Source organism: Kogia breviceps, chromosome 16 (genome assembly GCF_026419965.1).
Source record: "Kogia breviceps isolate mKogBre1 chromosome 16, mKogBre1 haplotype 1, whole genome shotgun sequence".
Taxonomy (NCBI): Eukaryota; Metazoa; Chordata; class Mammalia; order Artiodactyla; family Physeteridae; genus Kogia; species Kogia breviceps.
The window spans coordinates 5,154,133-5,173,586 of NC_081325.1; the positions used below are offsets into that span (position 1 = coordinate 5,154,133).

The 19,454-nt window shown below is 48.5% G+C and overlaps 1 protein-coding gene across 6 annotated transcripts in view; it reads left to right on the plus strand.

The window, feature by feature from the left end:
* The window catches only part of ATP8A2 (ATPase phospholipid transporting 8A2), a 516,648-nt gene that overhangs the window by 300,278 nt on the left and 196,916 nt on the right, over positions 1 to 19,454 (plus strand). For all 6 annotated transcript variants that reach the window (XM_067016712.1, XM_067016711.1, XM_067016707.1 and 3 more), the window contains 2 exons: positions 13,279 to 13,462; positions 17,320 to 17,430. In XM_067016712.1, the coding sequence (XP_066872813.1) occupies positions 13,279 to 13,462; positions 17,320 to 17,430 (295 nt within the window). The remainder of the gene's footprint in view (positions 1 to 13,278; positions 13,463 to 17,319; positions 17,431 to 19,454) is intronic.

Below are 19,454 nucleotides of genomic sequence, written 5' to 3' on the forward strand. Positions count from 1 at the left end.
CCGGGGCGCAAACCCGCGTCCCCCGTGTCGGCAGGCGGACTCTCCACCACTGCGCCACCAGGGAAGCCCCGAAGTATGGATTTTAGAGCGTAAGGAGCATTAGAAATCTTCGCTGTTTCCCACAGAGGAAGAGAAACAGAACCAGGGAGGGTGTCCGTCGGGAGGAGCAGAGGCCAGGACCCCGTTCTGGCCCTGTCGTTTGATTCCTCTCACGCAACGTGTTCCCCATGGAAAATGCGGCTTGTGTTCATTCATTCACACGTGGTCATCGCTGGAGCTCCCTTCCCCACGGCTGTAATCGTGGGAACCCTGAGAACTTATAGGGAAGAGAACAGGGGACGGGGAGGTGCCTGTCCGAGGAAGGGTGGAATGTTCTTAGCAACCACAGGACCACAGAGGCTTCTGTTGACGAAAATAATCAATGAACAATCAATAATAAGAATAGAAAAGAGTTCTTGTTGATCCAAACTGAGGACTGTAGCCCAGAAGCCAGCTTCCCAGATTTCCCTGAGAAACTTCTCTGGAGAAGCAGCTTTTCGGCACGGTTTTACGTCTTGTCAGAACAAAGAACGTTCAACAAGTCAGGCAGACATTTCTTCAAGGTTTCAAAAACACACACCAGCACGTCCACAGCGAGTCAGCGTGGCCTTGGCACCAGGGAAGGGAGGCTTGTCATCAAAGGAGGACCAGCTCTGGCATCCCAGGACGAGGGGCATTTAATCTTTATTTTGAACATGGACATTCTTCACTTTTGGTCAGTGTGTGCTTTTCTTTAATTATTAAAGCAGATGTACAATGTATGTTCGATAGGCCACGAACAGGCTGTTTTAGTCAGCATCAAATTCAGGTTCACTCATGTTAAGGCAGAATGACTTCCCCAGACCTCAATATGTGAGAATTTCTTTTTTGTCTCTCTCTCTTTTTTTTTATTTTATTTTAAAGAAACGGTGTTATAGAAGGTATAATTTCATATACCATACAGTTCACCTCTTTAAAGTGTACAATTAATGGTTTTTAGTATATTCACAGATATGCAACGATCACCACAGTCAATTTTAGAACATTTTCATCACCTCAAAAAGAAACCCCAGACCCTTTATCTATCACCCCACTAACCCACCAAAGTGCAAGCAGGAAACTGAGAACGAGAGGACAAAGTAACGTTGTTGGGGTTTTGTTACATTGCTTGAAAAAAAAAAATTAGGACTCGGGGGTATTGCTGCTTTCGATTCTATCTGTAGTATATACCAATTCAGTTTAATGAGACACTGTGTGTGTGTGTGTGTGTGTGTGTGTGTGTGTGAAAATGAAGGGGAGAGAGCAGGTGTTTGTTGTGACTTTGCTCTCACTGCGACACTGCCCTAGCCGCCCCTCTGTCACATTCCGTTGACTGGAGGCCCAGTTTGGTCAATGAGTCCCGTTTTGGGCTGCGAGTTGGGTGGAGTCATAAGGTTCCTTCCCGGTTGTGGGCCAAGTACTCAGAGCCGTCCGCGTAGAGCCGGGAGCCCCTCTCTGGGAGCACCCCCTCTACATCTCAGGTTTTTCATCTGGAACTTTCTTCACCCTAACCCCCCAACCCCCATCTGGTACCAGCCCTAATTCCTCGGTCAGGTATCTGGTGAGCTCTGCCTTGGTCCCCTTTCCAAGCTCAGCATCACCTGCTGCCCCGGGTGCCTGATGGCTGGCCATCTCTCTCTGCCACCGTCCAGGACTTTAGCAGATATCCGGAACCATCAGGAATGTTTTTCGTGTTCGGTCTGGGGAGTGGTAGCATGCTGCTGTTTCTTTCATTTTTTTCCCCAGTCCCTCTATGCTTTAGAACAGCTTCAGGTTCAAAGCAAAACTGAAGGAAAGGGACAGAGATTCCGCTGTGCCCCTGCCCCACACGTGCATGGCTTCCCCCACTATCGACATCCACCCCCCGCCAGAGCGGTACCTTTGTCACAACCAGTGACTCTACATGGACACGTCATAACCACTCAGAACCCGTCGTCGACGGCAGGGTGCACTCTTGGTGTTGTATGTTCTGTGGGTTGGGACAAATGTACCTCTTGATTTTAACAGTCTTACGTGGGTGGTAATGAAAAAGAAAAGCATTATCCTTTCCTGCTATTGACACCAAGGATTAGTGGCTTTTATGTATTAGTGGCTTTAGCTTTCAGAAGGGTCTATGCTGTTTGGAAGAAAGAGCTTTGTTTAATTTACCTCCATTCCCACCCAACAAATCCCACTTCGAGATAACAAAATGAAGGAATGGAAAAGAGAGAGGCTTTAATCTCTGCACTAACTCCCCGGATGTCAGAACCTAGACTGGCTACGGCCATCCCCGGGGCTCTCTGGGCTCCTGGCTGTTTGGATTAGGACTGGGGTGGAGGTCGGCAGTGGACAGGCTGTCCCCCTTTTCAGAGTGCAGGTAGTTACAGCTTGGCCTGCTCGTTGGATTGGTAACCAGGTGGCCTTTGTTCCAGGCACCGGTGACAGGGGAAGGGCAGGTGTAATTAAGATCATTCTCTCAAGCGCCTTGCTCGTCATTCATTTTCAGCGTTGCATCAGCTCACTCTCGCTGCCTGGTCCCGATGGAGCCACAAGCTTGCTCCAGAACATCAAAACTCAAGCCCTTCTCAGCTTTCCTCTGGGCTCCGTTTCCGCATTACCCACCTGCCCCGCAGCAGAGGCCAGGCGTGCTGTTTTGAAACAGTAGTGAAATTTACAGGGGGGAACAGTAAATGTATGTTAACTTCAAGGAAGGCAGACACTCCTGAGAGGGTCTTGGGGGCCTTAATAAAGCATTTCAAGGAAGCAGGAGTATCGAATTCATGCTTTTTGTGCTAAAAACATTAAGGTATTTAAATGTGTTATTCTGATCCCCGTTGCAGCCTGGGAACAGGAGGATCCAATATCTTTTATTTAAATCCCAGCCTTGCTCGACTGCGCCGTTCTTTTGAGCCTAGTACAGGAAGAAACAGAGTCTATAACCAGTCGATGTCGGTGAATATAAAACTGTGTGTAATTCACAACATACAACCCCGTAAAGTTTTTATAAAATGCGGTTGCCCAGATCTTAATCGATTCGACACCATTTAATGGAGATGTTAGGTTTTCAGAAGCCAGCCTCCTGTCTGAGCGCCCCTCGAATTGCTCTGTTTCCCGGACACATGATAAAATTGTCACGGACGCAAGTACGGATGATAAATTCTGAACCCCCAAGCAGGGTATCCTGATTTCAAAGGGGGCCCTTTCTCAATTGCAGGGTAAGCTGATCTTCAGCAGACGGGGTGCCCTCCCTTCACCGAGAGCCCTCTGAAAGCCTGAGCTGCCCCGGCAGCATTTACGGCCGCGGCGCGGGATCAGGTTATAAGGGTTTTTGTTCACTTAATAAGGAGGATCAGGTTCCCTCTCGACTCGTAGCGTTAGACGGTTGGTCTGCACCCCTGAGGCTGGGGGGGACGGGGGCGCCGTCCCCACGCAGGTAGCCCTTGAGGTCAGTGATAAATAGTTGCTTCATCTCGGTAGCATCCTTCCCTTTGAAATTCCTCTTTGTTGAGGAAAGTTTTAGAGTTTGGAATCAAGATGTAGAGGCTGTATTAGGATGACTTCAGATGACTAGAAGATCTGGTCTTAAAATTCTTCATACTTAAAACGCCGGGTGATTCATTGCAGTGAAAGTGCACGAGCGAGTTTGTCTTTCAAGGTCCAAACGTAGGAGAACCAGGACTGTATTTTGTGCAGTGCATGTGTGTGTACCGCCCTGAGATATCAGGGACCCCTTCAAACTCTGTGATTCTTAAATATTAAACATTGAATGAGGTAAATGAACCTTTTAAACAATGAGGATATTATTAGTAGTAAAGGTTAATATAGGGTTATAGTGGCAAATTTATATAAATGGTATTTTTTAAAAGACTCTCAAGGTCTCTTTTGCTTCCACCCTTCTCGTTCCCCTTTCTCCCCCTCCCCCTTTCTCCCCCTCCCCCTTTCTCCCCCTCCCCCTTTCTCCCCCTCCCCCTTTCTCCCCTCCCCCTTTCTCCCCTCCCCCTTTCTCCCCTCCCCCTTTCTCCCTTCCCCTTTCTCCCCTCCCCCTTTCTCCCCCTCCCTCCCCCTTTCTCCCCCTCCCTCCCCCTTTCTCCCCCTCCCTCCCCCTTTCTCCCCCTCCCTCCCCCTTTCTCCCCCTCCCTCCCCCTTTCTCCCCCTCCCTCCCCCTTTCTCCCCCTCCCCCTTTCTCCCCCTCCCCCTTTCTCCCCCTCCCCCTTTCTCCCCCTCCCCCTTTCTCCCCCTCCCCCTTTCTCCCCCTCCCCCTTTCTCCCCTTCCTCCTCCTTCTCCTCCCCCCGCCTTTTTTTTTTTTTTTTTTTTTTTTTGCGGTATGCGGGCCTCTCATGTTGTGGCCTCTCTCGTTGCGGGGCACAGGCTCCGGGCACGCAGGCTCAGCGGCCACGGCTCACGGGCCCAGCCGCTCTGCGGCACGTGGGATCCTCCCGGACCGGGGCACGAACCCGCGTCCCCTGCAGTGACAGGCGGACTCTCAACCACTGCGCCAGCAGGGAAGCCCTCCTCCCCCTTTTTGATAGAGCTTGAAGATGAACTCAACTTCTGCTTTTGAAAGTTGGGTTATACCTAAAGAGTCTTTTCTGCGGTGTGGAATCTTTACCCTTAATATTTTTGAAAAATGAATACTTAAACCATGTTGAAAACCATCTTTACAGTTATAGGACGCCATGGAAATTTTAAGCTTTCTGCAGTTTGAATTTAATATATGCCCACATATATGTATTAAGTTCCTAAAATGACCGCAGAACTGCTCCACCAGGATATAAAGCAAGATGGCAGGGCATCTGCCTGCGTCCTGCCCCACCCGGCACAGCCAGAATTGTCGTATTGCGCCCGTAGTATGCACTCAACCTTCAGTGTGATCGAAGGGAGGCCGCCCTATGGCTGAAACTGGCAAAATACCGGAAATGTTATCAGAACTTGTACATTTCAGCCGTACCAAAATAAGTAATGCCATTGGTATATCTGGGCCCTTAGATTCATTTCTCAGCAAATCCAGTGGCATGTTGGCCTGTATTTCATTGGGTTGGCTGGATCACATCAGGGTTCATAGTTATTTCATGCAGATATTTATCACCAATAAGGAGATACAGGCCATCATTTTATTCAGTCAGCAAGTTCAGTGCTTCCACTACTAACCACTGAGTTGAATAGTTATTAACAGGGCAAAGGTACTGAGGTGTTCGAGATTGCGATAGAGTGTGATTTCAGACTTAAATCCCTGTGCAAAGAGCAAATACACGGTGAGGTGCTTAAAGAGAAAGACTTGGGAGGATTTGCACCACCCGGCATCCCCAAGACCATCTGTGAAGACTGGGTAAGCCCGTGTCGGCTCCGCCTTCAAAGTGCTTATGCAAGATGATACTCAGGGACTCACTGTTGGCTTCTAATAGTCAAAGCATCATGATTGAGAGAGGCCGGGGAAAGAGAGCAGACTTACGTGCTGGCGTTTCCCAGGAGAGCCCAATGCCAGAGAGCGTTGCCAGCCATATGTCATTGAGAGCTGTCACAAAAAGCCTGTAATGAGCCTATAATGTTTCCAAGGATATTAGTAGAAAACAGAATCAAGACCATTTGCTTGTTTGGTCAGGAAGTTTGCAAACAGTGTCCGTTCCTAGACCACATGAAAAGTGGGGTGTTTTTATCTGCTTCCGAGAGTGGTAAGTTTAGATCTTATAGAGGCATCTGGTCCTTTTTGGAATGCCTTCATTCGCCATGTTTCTAGGTCTGTTACTTACATAGAAGTTAACATATTTTTGTGTGAGTAGAACTGTATTTTTTCCCTCTTGTTCATAGCTATGGTTAGAGATGTAATTAGTCTTAGAATCATGGTTGTGGTAGTTAGTTCCCATTGATTGAAAGCCTACTGTGTGAGTCGAGGATTAGCAGTGAGGCCGGGGTGAGGGCCGGGCAGGATGCGAAGGAAGGAAAGGTAAATCTAAGAGACGAACAGACACATCCCACAGGATGGATGTGGCCAATTATACTGAAAATATAGAGTTCATAGAAATAAATACACCTGTTAGAAAATTGGGGGATCAGTCCTTAAAACATTGGTGCCCCCCCCCCATGTGGTCTCTCATCCTTTCTGCTCTTTTATGAGGCGGCCAATGAAGTTAGAGAAGGAATAGTAACTTTAGTCCTATGGCATTTTCTAGGAAACCCCACCTTTTACATTACCAATCAGATGTGGTTTTGAAAATTTTTTTTAACTTTTATATTGGAGTCGAGTTGATTTACAATGTTCTGTTAGTTTCAGGTGTACAGCAAAGTGATTCACATACATGTATCTATTCTTTTCCGGATTCTTTTTCCATTTAGGTTATTACAGAGTATTGAGCAGAGGTCCCTGTGCCGTACAGTATGTCCTTGTTGATTATATTAGTGTGTATATGTTCATACCGAACTCCTGATTTATCCCTCCCCCCTACCTTCCCCCTTTGGTAACCAAAAGTCTGTTTCCTGAGTGTGTGAGTCTGTTTCTGTTTTGCACATAAGTTCATGTGTATCATTTTTTTTTAAGATTCCACATATAAGTGATATCATCATGACATTTGTCTTTCTTCGTCTGATTTCCTTCACTTACCATGATCATCTCTAAGTGTATCCAGGTTGCTGCAAATGACATTATTTCACTCGATTTCAGTTGTGGTCTTGAAATTTTTAAGGATCGAGAGAAACGCCAAATGATTGGAGGGTCTCCATAGCACCTTAATCTTCAGAGGAAATGCTGGGGTAGGACAGGACCCTTCACTGCTGAAGCCCCCACAGCTAGAAACCCTCACCCCTGAAAGACCCCTCGGGTGGGGTGCCACTTTCTCAAAGCCTTCAGCTTGTGGACGGCAATTTTCTCTGCAAGTTTTCATTCTGCTTTTTCGAGTGTGTTCTGCACTAGCCCCCATTTGTGAGGCTGCCTCTTGGTCAGGCAATGTATTCTTTGCAAAAAAAAAACCTGGACTGCTTGTTGAGCTTTTGCATCTCTCGGAGGCAGCATCTCTCATGGCTTACTCTTGGATTGGGTTGGTCAAAAAGTTCGTTCAGGTTTTTCCGTAAGATGTTAACCCAACCCAATAGAATACAGCTCCTCTTTACTTGCAAGTTTTTATGATGAGGGAGCACTTCAGTCTCCTCTAGAACCATTGAGCGATTGAGTTTAAATTTCACTTCTTTGGGCCCACAAATAAGCCAGCCCACAGGCTCCAATTGGGTTCCACTAGACACGCCCCCATCCTCCTGCTACTGTGTCCCCTGAGTCCCACCTTTACCGCTGGACTCCGGGGCCCATCCCAAGCTGCCTTTTGGAGCTTCAGCCTATGGTGAAATGCACCACAAACAGGGACATGTGGTTAAGTGTGACAGCCTTACACATTTTGGGTCAGAGCATAGATGTAGGGCCTTCCAGAAGAGGGTAACTGTCCAAGAAGCCTGGACCAGTGGCCCTACATAAGTGCACCAGATATGTCTAGAGAAAGAACACAGGGGTCAGAGAGATGTTAGTAAGGCAGCCATGGAAACATTTATTAAACAGGTATATGATTGTTCAGTTATTTTTGGATTTTAGACTCATATGTTAGGTGTTTGTATGTTACAGACTATATGATATTAAATTTTTTTTAACTATATGAAATTTTAAGGTGCTACAATTTTTAAAACATTCAGGATAACTGACTGCTTATAAGAAATTAGGTGTAATGCTTTATTCAGTGGTTTTTGGTTTTTTTTTTTGGTGGTATGCGGGCCTCTCACTGTCGTGGCCTCTCCCGCTGCGGAGCACAGGCTCCGGACGCGCAGGCTCAGCGGCCACGGCTCACGGGCCCAGCCGCTCCACGGCACGTGGGATCTTCCCGGACCGGGGCACGAACCCGCGTCCCCTGCATCGGCAGGCGGACCCTCAACCCCTGCGCCACCAGGGAAGCCCTATTCATTGGTCTTTTAATCAAAGAAAATCTCTTTCATGGGATAGTATCTTTAAGGTAATGGAAAAATAGAAACTTTCACAAATGAAATCATACATATTGGCTTCTGCATCATTAAAAAAAATACCTAGGAAGTCTTGTATACCTTATTTTGGTTAGTATTTTTCCCTCTCACCCACATATGTGAGGAACTCAGACAGGAAGCTATTTTAAAGGGAATTCCAACCCAAATTTGTACTTACTCGTTTGGCTTTAAAAGCAAAGAACCACCTACATACGTCAAGCTTGGAAAAAAAAGGATGAAATTCACTGTTTCTGCTAATTACTTTTGTTATTCTCTGAAAATTTTACATGACTCTTGTGCTTGTGGAAATATAAACTTAGCTAATTAAAGCGCTGAGCCAGAGAGAACTCGTTCTCCTGTCCAGAACGGCGCTGGCTGCTTCAGTGTGGTCCACGGACAGCGGCATCCGGGTCACCAGGAACTTGTCAAAGTGCACGTTCCTGGGTGCCACCCCAGACTTCCCTCCCGAATCAGAATGTGTACTTTCACAAGCTAGTTCTAGGTGGTTCCGCTGGTCCCTTAAATATTGAGACCCAGTGATCTCGGGCAGTGGTCTTCAGACGTCCATTTCAGTCATGAGGACTGTCCACATGGAATAAAGCAGTTTGGAAGTCGAGTTAGTGGACGTGTGTAGTGCGTCTGGTTGATTGGTAAGTGTTGCGGCCCTGGTCGAATTTCTCTTGGGTGCCCCTGGGTGGAGAGCCTTGTAACACCCCTGGTTCATCTGAGCTCAGTTTACAAATCAGTCATGGAGATCCAGCCCCTTTTTGACAAATGGGGCAGCTGAGCTCTGAGAAGGGAAGGGATTTGATTAAGCTTGATTTGGCAAATATCAAAATTTAGAAACTCTGGTGATATTGCAAATCCGAATTTAAAAACTCACTCTGAGGCCAGGGCTTTTGTAGATCAAATAAATTAGTGCATGGACACTAATCTTATAAAAGTAGTTACCAAAGGTTTTACTTAACGGTTATATTTGAAATAACTTTTTAAAGTGAGTTTTAAAATTTCAGGAACATGTATCTCATAAAATGAGGGACTCCAGGATACTGAATATTTTTAAATCAACAGGAAAATTTGTTTTGTATTTTAAAATCTGTTGTGTTAGCCAAAAAGGGGGGGTAGAATACCTCTCCCGTTGATTGAAGATCTTTGAGTTGATCTTTTTATTCATAATGCACTAAAATAGGTTATACAAGTGACCCAGCACATAGCTTGGCTCAGATACGGTCTGGGATTCTTATTATATGAGTTGAATGTATTATATGCTGGAATTACTTACTTCAGTGCGGCTCGTGATTCTGGGCCACAAATGAAGATTTAAAGAGAGCTATTAGTGCTTTCTGGTAACTTGGTCTACTAAAATACTACGTATGGCTTCAGCGTAGTGAAGCCTATTCAGTTCTGTAAAAATTAGCTGTTTGACATCTGTTTTGAACCCCTCGTGTGTGGTAGAATTATGTTTTCTCAAGGCATTACAGCTGAGGGCGTAATAAATCGTGGATGAGAATTTCATGCCTCCAAAACACTGGGATATGACTTGGTTTATATACCCCAGTCAGGGTTTCTCTTTACTTTTTGCTTTTTGGGAAAAGGCAGCTTTGGGACTTGCATAGATTCTACTTTAAGCCCTCAGAATTAGGACTTCACTGGACCTACTTGAGATACAGATCTCAGAGAGGCAAGCGCAGTGAGCGCGTTGGACTTGCTACTGTCTCACGTTGGTTGGCTTACTGCCAAAACCCCAGAAAGAAAAGCGACAGCCGCAACCTCGGATTTTCTCAGCACCTTCCCTGGTCCGCCACCTCGGCCCTCCAGCCTCCCAAAACACACCATATTCGCATGGCTGGGCGTCTGCCCCTGGGCTCCCTTCTCTCCAGACCACACCTGGTCACCTTGCTTGGTCACCTGGGCGGCACATAGAATCTCAAGGAGCCGCAGCCCCAGTCTGGCCCAGCGCTGTTGAAGGGTCTGTTCACGCTCCCTTGTGATGTCTTTGCGGAAGCAGAGGAAGAGGTCGAGACGAAATGATGGCACCGTTAGGTGACGTTCTGTTGGGTTGGCCTAAAAGTTCGTTCGGTTGATGGATACGTTCAGTAAAGTTGGTGAAAGTGAAAAATGGCTTCTATTTTAAAACCGAATGCACTTTTTGGCCAACCCAGTACTTCAAGGAGCGAATAGTTGTTCTTGCAGAGGGATCGATGTCATCACGGGGAGACATGATGGACCCAGAGATCCCCGCAGCCCCTGCATTCACAGCACCCTAGTGTCTTCCCCGTTGCTTTGTAAAGCCCCTAGGCCAGAAGAAGACGGAACAGTTTCTAACTGTTGGGTAGGTAAAGTCAACCAGTTGAAGAAGGGTTCTGTCCTAACCACTGAGCAGATGTTTGAAACAAGAATGCACATAAATGCGAAGAGATCGTACTTAATTCCTTTCATCCTTAAGCGACCATAACCGTTTCCGGTGGTAAGGTGGGGGGCACCTGTAGGGCACCGTTCGGCCTCTCGAACCTCGACCTAAGAGTGGATGCCGCCCCCCCTCTCTTCCTGTTCCACAGTGACCTTTCCTGGGGCATTTGCTTTGTATCCTGGCAGCCGTGAACACTCAGCTTCGCAAAGATAGATCCTAAAGAGGGATGTAGGGGGAGCTAATGCCGAAACTGTGAGCTTTTGCCAGCTGGCGTTTTGTAGCGCCTGACAGATGCTGTGCTTCCCTTGGATGTCGGTAATCACCCCTTTGGTACCCCAGGGGCGCGCACACACGGTCTGGGAATCGTGGGGTCAGATGGCGTGCACTTCTCAGGTGTGTCCGTTTATTTTTTCCAATAATTGAGGTTTTGGGGTGAGATAGGAGACAACATTGGTTTCACACCTGCCGGTTAACATATGGCTTCACATAAATACATCACAGCCATTTCATGAGGCGGGGGGTTATCATTTTCCCCATTGCATTGATGGAAGACAAGGACTCGTAGAATTATTTCCCCGTTTAAATCATTAGTAGGGGGCCCAGGAAAAGGTCATGCTCAGCCATTTAAATTTGAATGCTGCGCTGTTTTCTCTGTGCCACATTTGATCTCTGATTCTATCGAGTTCAACAATGGGACGAGAAATCCCATTCGTGTAGCAAATGAGAATTACCGGCTGCGTCTGCCAATAAGAACTTGAATGAGAAAGGAATGTAAAGCTCAGCCCTTGGACCCAGGTAGCAGTTGCATGCACTGGGAGGGAACAGACAGAGCTTACACCCCTGTATGTGGAAATTGTTTAACTGCTTTCACGTAGTCTACTAGAAGCTCAGGGATAAACGAGGAAAGCTTCCAGCAATTTCCTTTCGGGCTACATGAAAGTAGGTCTGTCATCTGCTACCAGAGAGATGGTGGTCTGCTCTGTTCTGTTCTCAGCTGTCTAGAAGACCCTCCATGGAAGCTCTTTTTAAGTTCTGCAGCTTTGCCTGTTAAGTGACGGATGGAGGACCCGACTGAGCCGACAGAAACCGGGCTTTAGGAGGAAAGAGGTGATGGGTGTCAGCATACTTCAGCCTCGTTTGTGTCTGGAAGAAGAGTACGTTTGTTCTGCTCTAACCTGAAGGACACGATTAGGACTTTTAACTATGCTCATCAACAACAAAAAAGCAATCTTAGGGCTTGCCTGGTGGCGCAGTGGTTGAGAGTCCGCCTGCCGATGCAGGGGGGACGCAGGTTCGTGTCCCGGTCCGGGAAGATCCCACGTGCCGCGGAGCGGCTGGGCCCGTGAGCCGTGGCCGCTGCGCCTGCGCGTCCGGAGCCTGTGCTCCGCAACGGGAGAGGCCACAGCAGTGAGAGGCCCGCGTACCGCAAAAAAAAAAAAAAAGCAATAATGATTTTCAGTGGTTGCAACTTCCCCAAGGAGGCAGTAAATTCCAACCCATCCTTGAAGATGCCTGTGAAAATGATACAAGAGAGAGTAGGTCACACGACAGGGCTCCTACAGCCCTTCTGACGCTTAGATTCTGTTTTTCCAACTTGCTCTTTCTCATTTCTTTGTAACGAGCAAAGGCTTCCCGAATATCTGTCGGTGAGTTCAGCTTGCTGTCTCACCACACGCATTCCCTTCCAGGGTTGGTAAAATTGATGTTTTCTGTTGGAAACAGGTATTTCTGTGGGTTGGAGGCCATATGAAAGATGCTACTGAGAGAGTCTTTGAGGGTCGCTTCTAGCTTGTTAAGTGCCGTCCACACGTAGGTGCAGAGGTCTGTCTCCGGGAAGCTCGGAATGGTCTTTTGCTGTGTGTGTGTGTGTGTGTGTGTGTGTGTGTGTGTGTGTGTGTGTGAGAGAGAGAGAGAGATTTAGGGATTTACCTGTAACTGTCACAGATCAACCGTCAGCTTACCAATTTAAAATGTAGAATAGGTCAGTCCTGATGTACTACTAGTGGTTTTATCGTGTTGTTTTATTATCTGGTCTTATAGTCTGAACAAACACTTCCTCATAATTAACGTTGCTGTGCTTCGGACCCCGTCGATTTATATTGGCTCTTCTTCCCAGGGGGGCTTATGGAAAATAGCCCACCTTCGTCGATTCGCTGTGGAAACAACCCCTCTTAGGTCCTGGCTACTTTACCTTCTCCTTTGGGGCCATGCTCGAGCGCAGTTCAGTTTTTATAGCCCTGCTGCCCTGGGGCTCCTCTTCTTCCACCCTCTGCCTTGACTGCCCTTCAAACGCTGCCTCTGTCACTGGGCTGGGCATGGAGGAGTCTGTCTTTCCTTTCACACCAGTCCTCTTTCTGCACCTCTGAAGCCCTGCCAGTTTTCGTTCCCTTCTCTGAAAGCAGGTTTTATAGAAAATTCCCTTGCCAGCCCTGGGTTACGTATGACGGATGGCAAAGCCAAACTGGGGTCTGTGCTAGTTTCCTGAGTTATCGGGAAGACATATCCTAAGACCTCTGTAAGCGGCTTAGCTGCCTTGGTCATTCGGGAGGGCACACGTGCCTGGGAGGCATTTGCACAAAGGTCTCCCGCTGAGCAGCGTCGATTACCAACTGGGCTGGGCTTTAAGTTAGTCTGAGTTGTGTATTTCATCTGTGAAGTTGGCAAATACTTGAAAGCCACAAGCTACTGTTTTCTGAAAGCTTCTTTGCATGTGAGCCTACAATGTCCGTACTGAATTTGGAAATTGTCCAATAACTGCCCTTTTAATGCAGTGAAATGTAGATGGCAGCTGTTTCCTCCGGAAAGACACACAGAGTCACAACTCCTCTCTCTTCTCCTCCAGAGTGTCCCCTCTGCAGAAGTCGGAGATAGTGGATGTGGTGAAGAAGCGGGTGAAGGCCATCACCCTGGCCATCGGGGACGGTGCCAACGACGTCGGGATGATTCAGACGGCCCACGTGGGTGTGGGCATCAGCGGCAACGAGGGCATGCAGGCCACCAACAACTCGGATTACGCCATCGCACAGGTCAGTGGCGTGGCCGACCGCCGTCCCATCTTGTCGACGGCCCGCGGGGCACGAAGGAAGGCCTGGCTGGTGCTTGACCTGCAGTCCAGCCAGCCCTTTGGAAGCCGCGTGGAGGAGAAACCACCAGTATATCTGGGTTTCGCTGTTGCCTCGATCTTGCTCAGTTACGAGGCCCTGTCCTGCGGTTTGGGTTTCCTTTCCAGCTGCGGGGCGGGCTGGGCTTTCTGTCGTCCTGACAGCTGGGTCTCAGTGGTTTTATAATAATCATCTCTTCCCCTCAGCTCAGCATCTGCTGCGTGTACTCTTCTAATGCCATCCCGTGCCCAAGGATGGCTGTGCTCGTAGCATCCGTTCTCTGCAATTCCCATCCTGATCTCCCCTCTTCCAGAAGGTGCTGGAACCCTCTCTCATCGGCTGTTTAAGGTCAGGGGAATCAGGGATTCACAGCCGCCGCCCTCCGGGGCTGTGTCCAGGGCTGTCCAGGACCACTGCCGTCAGGTGAACTTCCGGGAGCGTGAACCCTGGGTCTGGGCGGCAGGTCCCCTGCGGTCAGCAGCCTCTGGCAGTTTGGCCACGTCCAGCCCGTTCCTCTCTGGACCGTACATTTCAGCAGAGGCTCCTGACATCCTCGGTCATTCCTGTGCCGGCAGGCTGAGGCTGAAAGAAATGTCCACTCCACAATGACAGCCCAGAAGTGAAGGAAAATAGCCAACCTCCTGATCCCTGGGGTGCACATCTAGACGGCTGATGCTGCTTGAGCGTCAGGAAAATCTAGACATCGTGGAGAGCACAGACTGTTTCCTCCTGTCTCTGGGTCACAGTGTGCTGGGATTAAATGCCTGCTCGTTGGCTAGAGTTGCCTCGTATTTCTCCACCGTTCAGTCTTTTGAAGAATGTGTTAACCTAATCACGTGAACACAGTAATAATGGCTTTTTCCTCCTTCAAGCTGAAATATGGGGCTGCACCGTAGCTTGCTGCAGGCTGGTCCTCTGTGGCTTTGGGGGCTCCACCTCCCGGAGGGGGGCTGTGCCTTAGATCCCATCTCCAATTCCCTCCCAGCTGGTGGTTTTGTACAACCACAGGGAGGAACTACAGGAATGCTCATGGCTCCAACGAGTGCATGAAATCAGCCTTGTTCCCTTGTTGATTTCACATAAATCCTCGAGATGATTGCTGAAGTCAGTAGGAAGAATGAATTCCGATTTTACAGGTGGGGAAAACTAGGGCTCCTTCCCAATCGGTGACCCGCCATGGGTCTCAGGCCCCAGGGTCAGAGAACGGCAGACGTGCACGTGACCTTGGGGGGCCAGCCCCGCACACCTGCCCGGTTACTTTCGCGAGTCAACGACTCCAAGGCCTGTGGGACTCGGGCTTCCTGCAGTCTGTCAGCAACTGTAGCTGTTATACACCCCAGCATTATTAAATACTTGAGTTATAGCATCATCTGGCTGGCAGGGATCTTTAGAGATTTCCTAGGAGCTCCAGGCAAATATTTGTCTGTCTTTTTCTTTCAAATGTCTAGGGAAGGGGGAGAGTCCATGACTTGCTTTATTGAAACGGTGTACTAATAGGATGTGGGATCTGGAGCAGTCGGTCTTTTCAGATTTTTAAAGGCCCATCAAAATTAAAAGCCAATCAAAATCAAGGGAGGGCCGAGAGGGGAGCGGGACTTTGTAACGCTAGTTGGGGGTTTTCTGGCCCGTCCAGCATAAGTCAGGGGGGCCAGAGGAGAGGGGCTGACGGGCGGCTGCATGTGGCCGCCTTCGCTCCTGCCCGCCGGCCCGTTCACGCTTAGGCGGAGATCCCGTTATTTGGGGCCTGCGTTCTCCTTGCCCTGCCTACGCCCTCTCTACCTCTGCCTTAATCACTAGGTAGGAAGTGCCACAATTTGCTGAATCCCTTTAGCTGCAGTTAATAAGACAATCAACGTCTTTGGTTGAAGTTAACGCCCTGCCCTTCATCTGTTTACTTTCATGTGGACGAATACAGTTTTGATTGGGTTTTCGAGAACATGCCCTGGAGGGTCATTCCAGGAGGGAAGAAGTTTAGCTCAAAGACTTGTCCTTGGGAAAGCGATGAAGCCCGGCAAAGCTCCGGTTCTGTTTCTTCCCCACCGGCCCGTGCTTCTGTCCGCAGGAGCGGCCCTGGGGCTGGCGGCCGGCCCCCCGTCTTGCTGCTTTGCTGTGCGTGGGCCGCCCGTGTACTTTTGAGTCTCCAGCCCTCGGCTGAGAGTCATTTGTGCCCCCTGCCTTCTTAATGTTTTTTGAGAGACCTCATGAAAATAGCATTTCGACCGAGGAACTGTTTGTTTTTTTTCCTGAAAAGAAGTCACTGTAGCGCCAGGCCAGCGCCTTCTGGACGATTCCAGCAGATGTTCTCTGTACCCATTGAAGGCTGGGCTCCAGGGGGTCCAGGTCAAATGCAAACTTCCTTTTTATTTGTTTCGCTAGTTGTTTTATGATTCCCCGTTCCCCTCTGCAATCCTTGATGAGCCTTTATGGAGAGTTTTGTTTTTCCATATGTACCTACCCCTCCCATTTTGGGGTCTCGCTCAGCTTTTCGAGCGGCGCATAGATGAGACATCTGCCTTCCCCATCTGCAGGAACCCGCCGAGATGCGATGCGCGTGGGATTGAGCCCCTGTTCTTAGTGCTAATGCACACTATTGCATGCCTTCCTCTTGAAAAAGTATTCTTAAAAGGATACTATATTTTCCGGCAGCCTTTGTTTTCTACAGATAGTTCAAGATAATCTCAAAAGTCATCTGGAACGAATGCGAAGTTTACGACAGCAACAGGATTTCTAGTATCTGTGGATGTTCTCACTCCGACCTGGTTATCTCTCCTGGGAAAGTAAACAGAGGTTGAGTTTGTGGGACTTCCCTACAACTCAGAACAGGAGTTATGGTTTTAGTTCAAGGCAACCAAGGAGGGACTCAGCACCAGGCGAGGCCAGTTGAACCTACTGTGAATTTAAGCAGGGCTGCACCCACAGAGGGTGCATACACGCCAGAGTACGCCCAGGCTGCAACCCAGAAAAACAACCCATTTCCCTCCCTCCGGCTCCTTGTTCACACTTTTGGGGACCTTTGTGAAAGAGGACGCAAAGAGCAAAGCCAGGCTGAGGGGAGGGGAGGCTGAGGAGATGCGACTGGAGTGGTGGCCCCCTGGCACAAGGAGGATTTAGGTGCTTGACTGGAATATTGCTGACTATTTCAGACTGGGAGGGCTAAGCAGCTGCCTGTTGGGTGTTTTGTTTGGACGGATGACTGCATCGCACTCCAGCAAGAGGGGCTGTGTACTTGTTGGAGGCCACGAAAGGGGGAAGGACGTGGGTGTAGAAGTGGAGGGCAGAGTGTGTGTCTGCGTCTGTGAGCCTCACCGTCTTTAACCTGCAGGCCGGCAGCGGAAACAGCTAGCGCGTGTACGTGCATCCCTTCTTTTTACAAGGGTGCTGGTGCACGAGTGTCCCTTTCCCTTGTTCCCGTTGTCCCCATAAGACCTGTGATTCAACAGAAGCATCTGATTCTTCTCTTTTCTTCCGGTTCCGATTGGTCACCTTCTTTTAATAATTCAGATCCTAAAAAAGAAGTTGCATACATGGATCTTTCAGGAGAATAGCCATTCGAAGTCCAGCTGTGTGTTTGGGGAAAATAAGAAATCTGTAGATTTAAGAGGAGATTTTAGTCATTCTCCCCTGGCCTGAAAGCTCTGCCTTTAGAGGGAGTGGTGTTCTTGGGTCACCTGCAGAATCTGGTTTCCTCCACGCCCGGTGGGTCTTCTCCTCCAGAGGACGTGCTGTGATTCTCCCTCCCAAGTGATCGGCTCTTCCTGGACCCTTTTTCTTTCCTTTTTCAGTTTTCCTACTTGGAGAAGCTCCTCCTGGTTCATGGCGCCTGGAGTTACACCCGGGTGACCAAGTGCATCCTGTACTGCTTCTACAAGAACGTGGTCCTCTACATCATCGAGGTGAGCAAGGCTGCTTCTTCCTTGAAGAGGACAGCCTGTAGGTAATTAGGTCATTGCAAGGAAGCATTCTGTTCAGGGATAAGTGAAAAGATACTCGCCTGATGTATCGAGACCTGTGACACACACAGCCTCTTTGAAACAGGGGACACCTTCCAGGTCCCGGTTCTCTGGATCAAAAGCCAGGAGCCCCGGGATGCCTTCTCCACACTGCACGCCCTCCTCCCTCTCCCCAGCCGACAGACGGACAGGGGAAGGCCCTCCTCTGCGTGTCCCTCCTGTTGTCACTCACACCCTCCTCCCCCAGGTGGCCAGAGCCTGGCGGCAGTCGGGAGCTCCTTTCTTGGTGGGCAAGGGGACATTCCTAGGCAACCCATCTGGTTTTGTCTTCACTCGAATGAAAGGGTTTCTGGCGGGACGTCTCATGGAATCTGCAGGTTTCCTGAGCTTTCATGTATTGCTTCTGGGATATTTGGATGCTGGCGCTTCAGCGGGGAGGATGTGGGATTGAGTGGGAGGCAGCCAGGAAGGTAATTAAAAAATCTCTCAATGAACTCATTGAGTTGTCAGCCTGTTTTGCAAGATGCTGATTCAGTTGTGAGTGAAATAAATGTGCTGTGGGGGCGGGACTAGGAGGGCGGATGGGGCGGGCCGAGGGCCAAGTGGAAAAGGCACTTCATGTTTGGTCCCGGGGGGGAACCACCAGCCACCTGGTTCCTCCTTTTGAAGAATAGCTTTGCTGTAAAGGCGTGGCCGTCATGACTAAGAGATTTCCAGACGTGCTTCCAAAAGAGGAAGCAGGCAGTCACTCTATGGGAAAATAGGAAAGCAATGGTCATTGTGTGTGGTGCTAATATCTCCTTCTACTGTGGGTTATTTTGTGTCTGATTTCTCAGCTCTTGGCAGGAATAATAACCGAGGCATATATCCACTTTTTCTGATGTGGCCCCTTAAAATCCTCAACTCAGATCATTGAACAAGTGGTTTGCTCATGGAACTGTGATTAACAACCATTTCTTGACCAAATTGTCTATTCCTTCCAGTTGAATATGCAGGTCAGACTTAGAGGTTCACATCACTCACTCCCTGACTAAACTCCTACCCAGTAATTTTCCCAAGTTGCACAGGTTGTGCACTGCGCAAGGCTGCCCAGCCAAAGTGGTCAATAGGGCTGAAACACAGGAACACCTAGAAAAAGAGATGCATTTTTCTAATCCGCACAGAGGGCAGCCCGCTTGCCTTGCCTGCTCGTCTTGTGCTGCCGTGTTCACCTCAATCCACTCCGAGTAAGAACTTTGCGATGTTACACGTACTGGACTCTGTGGTTTCCGTCTTCTTCCTGTCCACATTTTTACAATTCCCTTTAGGCGCTTCAGGACGTTTGCCGCCACCCCCCGTGGCATATTTTGCGTCTGTGATAGGAGTCACTCCTGAATGTCACTGGGGGTCATGGATAATTAGTGCTGTGGACTGAAGTGAGGAGCACTGGCGTCCCTGTCCCACATGGCAGCCCAACTTTCACGGGCATTTTCATCTCCCGGAGGTGCTGGCTTCAGAAGATTTCTCAATAATCTGGTTTTCCTCACAATCAGCACATTACAGATAGTCTAGACTTCTTATCAAGACATTCTCCATGAAGCCCCAACCCTTGAGTTTTCCAGAGCTAACTTGGGGGCCCTTCTTAGTCATTTACACCTACTATCTTGCCTTTTTCCTTTGTTTAAACAAAAACTTCAAGTGGGCTGAGGCTGCGATGAGCACAATTTCAGTCTGTCTGAAAAGTGCTGTTTGGAACATTTTCAATTCTGAAAGTGCTGGGCGAATTCCTTACATTAATATTTCAGTTGTGGCCAAGCAACAGGGATTAAATGATCTTTTCTAAACAGCCTTTTAAATATTCTTTACAAGATGAAAAATGAATGAATGAATGAATAAACAAATAAATAACATGTCTTCACTGATCCACGCCCAATTTTCTCCTTAGTATTTCTGGGAGATCTTAATTTTATTTATTATTTATTTATTTG